Source organism: Carya illinoinensis, chromosome 10, assembly GCF_018687715.1.
Source record: "Carya illinoinensis cultivar Pawnee chromosome 10, C.illinoinensisPawnee_v1, whole genome shotgun sequence".
NCBI lineage: Eukaryota > Viridiplantae > Streptophyta > Magnoliopsida > Fagales > Juglandaceae > Carya > Carya illinoinensis.
In genome coordinates, this window is record NC_056761.1 from 15,131,828 (window position 1) to 15,142,500 (window position 10,673).

Genomic DNA, 10,673 nt, shown 5'->3' on the forward strand with positions numbered 1-10,673 from the left:
CAACCGGTGGAAAGATATTCTCAATTATAATTAGTGTTTGAATGGATAGATTATAAAATAATCTTATTCTCCCAAAAAACTACATTTATGTCAAGCCAAACATGCTCTGGCTCCTAGTGTCTTTCCAATGGTCATTTAGCATTAGAGGAAGCCATATTTGAGGGCCATAGATGGTTGTATCATGCCCTTTTCGAAAGAATCGTACCTTACTCAACCAAGCCTTGCTTTCCCTTCTGTATTCTTAGTTTTCTCCTTATTGTTTCACTTAGCTAGCTTTCCCCTTGCCAGGGAACTCGCTGCTTGTTTTAACCTTTGGCTATCTATCTCCACCCCCTCCCCAAAAAAAATGTAACTAGAGAAGTTCTAAACTAAAAAGATGGGGGCGAAAAGAGCTAGTCCTAGTAGTTTCTTTCTTTATTTGAAAATGGTAGCATTTAATAATAAATATGTTAAAAAAAGTGATTATTTATTAGAATTTTTTTATATAACCATCACTTTGGAAGATGCTTCACAAGTTTTTGAACGGATGCTCATGCATTTGCCTTGTGCATTACAGAACAGGATTCATGTGAACTAAGTTTGATTTTCAGAAATACCACCATTGGTCTCAAACATTATCCATATCATGAGAATATTTAATGTCTATACATGCGTGCAGCCAAGGTTTTCCTAGCATCATCTCTTTTCCTCTCTCTCACTTATCCCTTTCTCTTTCTTCAAAATCTTATAGGTAGTTATATATTCATATATATGACATCAATTGCAAGAAGGAATGCAAGCTTAGTGCTTACATTTGTGAAGTTAGATATTATTTGGTATCACACAAACATCTGGATTCCTAGTAAGTACTACCTAGCAATCACCAAAACATGTAACATAAGTACTGTTCTTTCTCTATGTCCTTTCATTAAAAATCTCAGATGGAGCTGTTACTCTTCGACACTCTTAGGAACGAGCCACTCTTGGTGATCTCCCGCAAGGGCTTATCCGTAAACCGGATTAAATTATAGACCAATGCACCAGATACAGCCCCAAGAATCGGTCCTGCAATGTATACCCATATCCCCCTGTATTCATTGTGCACAAAGGCAGGCCCCAAGCTTCTTGCAGGATTCATTGATGCACCCGAAATCGGCCTGTCAAAGGTGATGACTCATCATAATGTCCAAAATTAAGTGTTAATATGAACACATACTTTTCATGAAATATATTAACAAATCAGATCAGATTAAGTTATTACCCTGCAAACATCACGTTGAGTAGGACTGTGGAGCCAACAGCAAGGCCAGCAAGCTCTCCAATCTGCAGAGACCAAAAATATATTAAATTAAATGGTTTTAAGAATTCATTCGTAATTTTCAAAAGGGATAGGCTTAAAAATTATTTTAGCATTACATCTCAAACACGTTATTTGATATGGAAAGATTGTGGATGAAATAGGTCAACGAGTTCGGAACAAAACTAATCATCTCATCACACTAACAGTTTGGTTACTTTTATTGGAAACTTGAGACCAATGTAAAAGATAAGGAACTAACAGCTCTGTTGTCGGTGGCAACACCGGATATTACAAACATGAGGTAGAATGTGATTATGAACTCCAGGACAAAAGACTGCACTTCTGACCCCGACGGCAATGTTCCTGCGAAAAAGTTCTGGTGCCCATTGAATATGAGCCGAAGGGTTCCGCTTGCCATTGTTGATCCAAGGACTTGAGCAAATACGTAAGTTGGCACCTGAATATATAATTTGAAAAGAGAGAGAGACAACAAGAAAATTCTTATGAGAGACAAATTTTATTAACATATCCATTCGGTTCTGAGCGTGGGATTATCTGCAGAATATTATGTTGTGTTAAGATATAATACAAGTAATTTGAATAATCTCTTTCCATGGGAAGTTTTTGGTACAAGTGACACTTTAACATAGAATCAGACCGGAAGTGCTTAATTCGAACCCATATTTCAAAGTTGAAGCATCAGGGGTTTAAATTAAGCTTGAAACAGAGTCATTAAGACACAAAAATTCCCCAAAATTAAACCCCCTTTTTTGGTAGAGTTGGCTTACAAAAATGTAAGTTGAAACCCACCTGAAAATTGTATTGTTAAGAACATGCCGTTTGAAACAAAGTTAAAGGACCAAATGATAATGTTCCTCCGAAGGAAATTTCGTTTTATACAAACTACCGAAAGGGTTGAATGCATTCACCTTCCTTTGAGTGCACCCAAAACCTAAGTCTGTATATATATTAGCTTTATCCATTATTTGAGATGAAGAGATGGAGTAGTGGTCAGGATGGAGTTATACCTGTTTCCATGGAAATCTCTTGCAAGTGGCAAAGGCTATGGTAACGGCGGGATTAAAATGGGCACCGGAGATGTGGCCAACGGAGTAAACCAAAACCATCACAGCCAGTCCCCAAACGATTGAAATTCCGGGCTGAGTCACCACCTTGTCATTGCCCATATTCACCACCACCGCCGCACATCCGGCGAATATCAAGAAGTATGTACCTACTGCCTCCGCAATCATCTGTCATCAATACAAAATTTCCGTTTCCATGTTAAGTAGATTAATAGTTTTAGACGACTTGAAACTGGCAAAAACAGAGCTGAACAAAATGACCCAAAAATACACTCATGTAGTACATTGTTTTTTATGTAACAACTTTCCAATTATCATATATGATGAATTATTTCAAAATAAGAAAACGAGATGAACAATTTGCGTTTAGCGACTGAGAAAACGACATGGCGATGATCACGAGGATAAAAAAATTTGAACGGAATTTAAAAGAAAATGTTTGTTATGAAGGGTTCAAAGTAATCGGAGGAAGAAGAGGTGTGCTCACCTTCTGCACGAATGGTACGGAGATAAAGAAGCCTTCTTCATGGTTGATTTTGGAGGTAGAGGAGGTGTGATTAGCATCACCTTCTTTAACATTCAAAACAACCGCGTGGTTTCCATTACTTACTGCTTCTTCAGCCATCACTTTTGACACCAAAAGAAGGTAAGAGACAAGAAGGATCCGAGACGGAGAAAGAGAGAGATTGCTCAGCTTTGGCTCTCAACCTCGAACTGGACCAGAAGCGAGCAGAAAAACTCCAATTTATAGGTGCCAAAAGGTCCAGAAAAGGGAATAGAGAGAGAGAGAGAGAGAGAGAGAGAGCCAGATGGACTTTTTCAAAGGGAGAGAGAGTGATCATACGGATAACTCTTCATTGTGTTTTACGATCTTTATAAAATAAAGATCTTAGGAGATACCGTTGAAAAATGTGACGTTTATGGGTTGTCGACTGAGAAAAGTATTGGCTTTGAAAAAAATAAAAAATAAAAAAACGGAGAGAGAACATGAATGCCCCATTTAAAGTCTTCTAAACACCATTAATTGCCTATACGGGCACCCATGACTCGTCACAGCATCGACATTGATTCCATCAAAATTATTTTTAAATTTTGATAAAAAGTATAAATTTTTCATGAACCAAAAATCTTCCTATTCATAATTTTATATTGGATTAGCCATTAGATTCATCAAAATAATAATATAATATTATTTTTTTAATAATATTTTTTTTTTCATATTTTACAATTAAGCCTACTATATGTACATTAATAATTTAATTTGATATTTAAATTATTGATTTCCATTTAATTTGAAGGCAGTATATATTGTACCTTTTATTAACTTATATGGACCTACACACACATAAATATATATATGTGTGTCAATATTGAAGGCAGAGACAATTGTGCCTTTTATTAACTTATATGGATATATTTATATTTATTTATATTAAAGGCAATATCACAAATAATTATATGGGGCTAAATATCGTATACAGCTGCAACATCTGGAGCTATGACCTGAACTGGACGTGGAGAGTCACTTGATGGGCATCTTTCTCAAAGCTGTTCAAATTTCAGTTGTGCCTTGCCTGTTGATTTGAAGTAATGCAATGGTATCCTCTGAATGGGACAATCTAATACACTTCTTGTCTTCTTAAGCAAACTTCCTCAGGACGTGTTTCTTCTTCCTCGTCATACTTCAGTAATTCCCCATTTCCGCTGCAGAGTCGGGTAGACAATGAGGGGGACACAGGTGCATAGTTGTTACCTGTGGTTATTTTTACAATAAAGCATGAAAAGCAAAAATAAATCAAGGCTTGATATGTTGATCTGATACAGAAGTGAGCGGTTGAGATGAAAAGGGTACAAGTGAATTTATTACACACCTCTAAAAGATGAGCTTCTCTCAAAGTCTTTGGTCGAATGCAATAAGATTGTTCCAGAAAGCACAACAATAAAGCCACATATTTATGTTACTATGGTTCCTCCACTTTGGCCATCCCAGTCCTGAGACCATAAGTTTCAACATACAATGCACTGACCCTTCAAACTTAGGATTTACGATGAAGGTGTGGACATGGCCAATAGGTGTAATATTTAACAAGATACTGCTGGATATCATATCCTCTTCTGCAGGTGTCATTTCTAACCCTTTCCAAACCCAATCAACAAAAAACAAATATTTCTCCACTCCCACAAACAAACTGGGTTGGCAGAAGCTCACAGCAAGTCCAGAAATTGTTAAGCGTAAGCCAAGATTTGTCTGCAGCACTTAACTATCATGCCTCAAGAAATAGTTTTGCGATGTTGCTTGCTCTGTTTAATAAAGCCAACTCGAAAATGAAGCTAAGACTAGTAAAGTGAGAATATCCAATCCCAAAAATCAGTACTGACTTGACATTACCTTAAACATAATGACGCTGGCTAGGATTGTAAGTGTTGTGAACATCACGTAGTATATGGGGGAGACAACGGCTGTGTTAAATGTGTCAAGCGCCTAAAACATCAAAGTAAAGTTGTTAGAGCAGATATTTTAGACTAAAAATTTACAACTTTGCAGACATCAAGAAACATCCAGAAGCTCTTGAATTTTGACAGATTTGCTTTTAAATGCGCCATTACCCTGACATATTTCAGAAATGCATTATCAATTACTCGCAAGGAAACCGTCAGTATGATCTAGAAGTACCATTAGGTTCAACTCAAGCTCAACAAATCCTATAATGAAAAATGAGCAGGAGATGCATGGCAATCTTGGCAAGCTCAACAACTCAAGCTAAAATATTGTTCATCCAAGATAAAATATATAATAATTTAAGGAACAACAAACACATATACAATTTGTTCATCCAAGATAAAATATTATGTTTGAAACTAACTACATAAACCACAATAGAACACATAGTAGCACATTTGAAGTTAAATAAACCACAATAGAACACATCAACCATACTACCACACAAACATAACATTCCAACTCTACAGCTTTGAAGCAGCATCCTTGTCCAAAAACCAAGTCAACTTCCCTTCAGGTGAAACCATTTGAACATGAAGCTTAACTGAATTTTGACTCTTTCCTAAAGCTGTTTGCACTGCTCCAGCTTCATCGGCACCAGTTATCACAAGGGCAATGTATGTAGAAGAGTTGATCACTTGCCATGTAAAAGTAATTCTCTCAGAAAATAGGCAAGACATCTCTTGCCATTCAACAACACCCAAATCTTGTTTTTTTCCTGCACCTAAACTAATCATAATTCAACTCAACAAAGTCATAAACAAACTATGCTCTCCTAAATTTGTTTTGTAAGATAATTATGTCTTTCTAACCATCCGGAACCCATGTTCTCTTTTGACCTTACTATTGTCCTTGCAATCCCTTCTACCAAGTGGTGCTGCCATTAGTCTTAGACCAACACTTTCACATAAATTTTTCTTCTTTTAAATTTATGAATCTCATTCGGATGCAGATCTGATCATTCATAATGATGGTTAGATGTTATTTATGCATGCAGGTAGAAAACATTATACAGTGAACATGAAAAAACAAGACATGCAAGTCGGATCATAAGGCAAGATATACAACAATTTCCATGAACAGTATAACAATAATTCTCAATAACCAGGAAATAGCAGAGAAAAATAATAGATGCCTATTTCAATAAAAGTAACAAAAACGATATTAGAAGCAAAAACCGACAGATAAATATTTTTTCCGGTCCCAGAAATAATGAATTCCAAAGAATCACAAGCTGGATTTCAATAATAAACTGGGTTTCACTAATAAGCAAAAAGGTTGCTAATTTGGTACCCAACGGAAGTTGCTGCTGCTTGTATTGATTGAATGCCTCTCTTCGTCAAGCTCGAGCCTTGGAACCTAAAAGAAAAACTCTGCCTGGTCTGGAGGACCATGGGGCAAATGGGCCTTGCAAGAATGGAAGCATGAGAACCAGCTCCTAACAGCTTGACCTCCATTAAAATGGAAGATAGAGCTTAGAGGAAAAAACCAACAAAACAGAGAAGCGTTACAACCCAAGACGAAAACAAGCGAAATTAACGGGAAGTTTGGCTGGCAAAAAAGAAGGAATAAATAAGTAAAAAGGAATAAATAAAAGGAAGAGAGAAAATGGAGAGGAAAAATCGAAAGAGAGAAATGAAACTTTTTTTCGGATTCAGGGGTGAAAGAAACATCTGGGAGAGAAGAAAGACAGACGAAGAGAAAGGGTGAGAAAGAGAGAAACGGAATCACGGGCGAAAAAGAAAATAGCAGTTGAAAAAAGTGATTTTGTAATAAAATAATGGGATAGACGGTAAACAGTGAGTCTTTAAAGATGAAGATAAAACTAAATTTACTGTAACTCAAAGCTTGACTTTTAGCGTTTGATGAATCCAATGCCAGTGTTTTAACCTCCAAACCATTCAAATTTTGAAGTTTCCTTCATTTTACCGAGACCAATGCCAGTGCTCTTAGTATAGCATCATGCACTTCGGTGCCATTTAGGGTGTGCGTTTGAATTGGATTTTTTTTTCGGTCCCGTCCAAAAATTTGAAATTTGGATGAATCTATCCGTCTGGATTTCACCTAGGCAGTTAAGAAAATTTAGATCCAGTTACCGATCCAATTTTATAATCTGGTTATGCATAATCGGATTATACACCCGATTTTTATTTATTTATTTATTTTTATTAGTTAAGAGTAGTGATATTGTATTAGTTTAACTAGTTGTGATATATTATTATTTATTTTTTTCTTTGTAAATTTATGTTTTACATTGTGATGTAACAACAATATTACCTATTTTGCATTTTTTTTAAATTTTGTTCTTCAATTTATTTATAAAATAAAAAAACTTTTTAAAAGTGTTTAAATTATTTTATTTAAAAAAGTGCTATAATTCTTTTTTTAGGATAAATTTTTTTTAAAAATAAAATATTTTCAAAACTCGGATTATAGCCGGTTATAACTCGGATCCAATTTTTATCCAAAAAAAGAAACAAGCAATCCGGATATCCGGATTGAATCCAGTTATTTGCCTGGTTTTTGAAATCCGGATCCCGTTATGGTCGGATATCCGGATCCGGATCCGGATGAACACCCCTAGTGCCATTGGACTTCACTCCTCGATCTCGACTCAAGAATACCTACTCATTAAATGATGGTTTTGATCTAACCAGCCGTGAACACGTCTCGTTATGCATGCTTAAAAAAATTGTGATAATTAATTTAAAAATTTTATATTTAAATTATGTTTAGAAAAGAGATAAAATGAAAATTTTGAGATGGAATTTATTTTCAATACGTTTCATCTTTGAGATGTTTAAACTTTGAACCATCCCCTGAGCTCGCAATGGCGGAGCCACCGACGGGACTTTCGGTTTGAGTATATTTAAGTTTTTATAAATTGTGAATGAATAATAAACAATTAGAAACTAATTAAATAGTTTCGATTTTAAGAGTAATCAATCATTATAATATCAATCATGAGAATCCATTTGAGTTATGATCACTAAAAAATAATTTATTTACTAAAGGTAATCTCCATATACCTCAAAAAAAGTGACCCATACGATCCCGAACCGATATGCATAATTCATTCACGACACCCATTAATTTAAAAAAGAAATCATATACTCAAAAAGAGTTCCATCATCACCAAAACCAAACATATAGAGAAATCCGAACAATAATTTGTGTTGCTTTCACTCTCACTTAATTATTTAATCAATATTCTTTACTATTTACTTTTTTGGCTTTATTATGTCAAGAAAATCTATCTAACGCATCTTTTTTTAATGCACACGACACATCGCTGATGAGAAAGTTTTTCATATCAGTTATGACATAATATAATTAGTTTTAGTGTTTTTAAAGTTAAAACAGTCTCATTATAAGTGATGTGTTTACATATCAGCTTATATGTAGCAAAACTCTATTATGTCACGTGGAAATTTTGACTTATCTCAAATTTTTTTTTTCTTTTTGGGAACTTGTTATGCCTTGTTGTCTAAGCTCCCCAAATGTTTATTTTTTTTAATGTTTTTACTTTTATTTAAAAATAATAAGGGCCAAAGAAGAGTGGAGATGCTATGAGAGAGAAAGAGAAAAGAAGAAAAAAGAACAGTGAGATAAGAGGTTAATAAATAGAAAATTGCTACATACACAAAATATTACATAAAAATAAACTCATAAATTGATGTAGTTTTATGGAATTCGTTAGATCTACTTTACAATAAAAGTAGATTTTATAATCTGACGTATCACATCAAGTCATATCAGTTTGTGGGTTTCCTTCTGTATAATCCATTTATATTTAAAGTATTTCCATTCAAAGTATTTTTCTAATGGAAAAACTTTAGTACCCTCCACTAGTACTTTGTATTTCTATTATTTCGCTTTATGATTTTCACGTTATCTTACCTGTTGAATCAAATTTTTTATTTTGTTCTTGTGAAACCGGAAAAGACAAATATAAAAGTATTAAGAACACATAATTTTGATAAACTCACTAGCTAGCAAGGAAGAAAAAATAGGGATAAAATGAATGCTATAAATTAAGAGATAAAATGAAAGCTATAAATTAAGAGATATAGTAGTATTTTTCAATATTTATTGACCACGGGAAAATAAAATTCAAATTTTTATTAAAAATTAACAAAAAATCCTTACCAAACATTAAGTGGAAAAACACATAAAACTTATTGGAAAAAGACATAAGCTTCGAGAGAATAATGGTAAGCTTACTATTCTCTAAATATTTTTTTATTATTCTTTTTATTTATTTTTTTACTTAATGATTAAAGAATTGATTATTAGTAAAGTTGTATTTTTTTTAATAATTAAGAATGTTAGAAAAATACTTAAAAAATAATAAAAAAAATAAAAAATTTGAAATACAGGGTGGGGTTAAGAGGGTGGCAACACTATCATTATCCGAGCTGCCCCACTTGGTTAACCAAAATAAAAAATTTCATCTTAATTTATCATTATAATTTTTTCAAATCTTCATATAAAATATAGAGTTTTATGCCGTATAAACAAAATCGCATACTAATATTAATTCATTCATATTCAAAATTTAAATTAACACTATTTTAATAAAATTTACTTTTTGACTAATTATTTTATATTTGTGTACATATTAATATGCACTTATGCTTGCAACTAGATTTTTTTAAATATAATAACTAATTTAACTTTTTTAAATTTTAATACAAAATTAATATTAAAAAAATTATATTATAATAATATTTTATTTATTACTATTTAAAATATCTCATCGTCTCATTGTAACCAAACTAAGAGTTTCAACCGGGATATGCCTCATTGAATTGAACCATAAGCAACCCAATACCTACTGACCTAATGATGACTTGCAAAATTTCATATTGCAGAATTCACAAGTTCGCTCGAGTGGAGGCTTTTGGCCGCTCGAGCGAATTCAGGCAGATTCAAACGCTCGACTGCCCCTCGACAGGGAGCTCGAGCGAGTTGCTGGAAACCAAAGCTCGCTCGAGCGGAGACATTGGCCGCTCGAGTGAAATCAGGCAGAGTCGAACGCTCGATGTGCGCTCGATAGGACGCTCGAGCGAAATAAGGCAGAGTCGAACGCTCGACGCGCGCTCGACACCCCGCTCGAGCAAACATCGTATTTTGACAGATTTTAAGTTTTCCGCCGTGAGACCATAAAAAAGTAATTTTTCACTCTAGAGCCGCGGGTTTTGACTGGAGAACACTTCTTGGGAGGGAAAAACACAGTTAGAGGGATTCAACTCATCTGTTTTTGGAGATGGAATTCCAATTATTGCACGTACGTTGGAATCATACACGAGCACGGACGAGAAAAAAACGTTGAATCGTTCCCTTGAGCTTTTGACGACGAGTTGAGGTTGCAAGGAGGATTTTTCAGTGTTTATTTTCTTCTTCCCATCTTCTCAGAACAATTATGGTGAATTCGTTTATGTTGAATTCCATTTGTAGCATGAGCTAAATTTTCTTCATTCTAGGAAAACGATGTAACCTATTTCCGAACTATGCTTGATTGTCTATGCTAATTTAATGCAATTCTCTTTTTGTTTATCTGATTTATCCTGAATTTATTGATTCTAATTAACTGGCTATTGATTAGATGATAAGTAATCTTGTGATTTGCTGTCGAAAGAGGGAATCATAGGGTAGATCTTGGATATTTCAGCATAGGTAAGTATAGAGATCGAAAGACTTGTATGAACCTATGTAGTAATTAAATCATTGGTCTTATTGCGTTCTTGATTATTGAATTTGCATATTCTTGTGTGAATTGATAACCAAGAGTCAATTCCAATTGACT

At 34.2% G+C, this 10,673-nt stretch overlaps 1 protein-coding gene and 1 long non-coding RNA gene across 2 annotated transcripts; both read right to left on the minus strand.

The window, feature by feature from the left end:
- Positions 1–583: 583 nt before the first annotated feature.
- Positions 584–3,203, minus strand: LOC122279466 (aquaporin NIP1-2-like). Its single transcript, XM_043090147.1, has 5 exons — positions 2,852–3,203; positions 2,308–2,532; positions 1,539–1,736; positions 1,241–1,302; positions 584–1,136 (listed from the first exon to the last, which is right to left on the minus strand). Exons 1-5 carry the CDS (start codon positions 2,987–2,989, stop codon positions 917–919), a joined length of 843 nt encoding a protein of 280 aa, XP_042946081.1. The 5' UTR covers positions 2,990–3,203; the 3' UTR covers positions 584–916.
- A 655-nt stretch (positions 3,204–3,858) lies between these two features.
- On the minus strand, positions 3,859–4,872 carry LOC122279467. Its single transcript, XR_006229613.1, has 3 exons — positions 4,754–4,872; positions 4,236–4,356; positions 3,859–4,117 (listed from the first exon to the last, which is right to left on the minus strand). It is a non-coding gene; the product is annotated as an uncharacterized LOC122279467 (long non-coding RNA).
- Between the last annotated feature and the right edge of the window lie 5,801 nt (positions 4,873–10,673).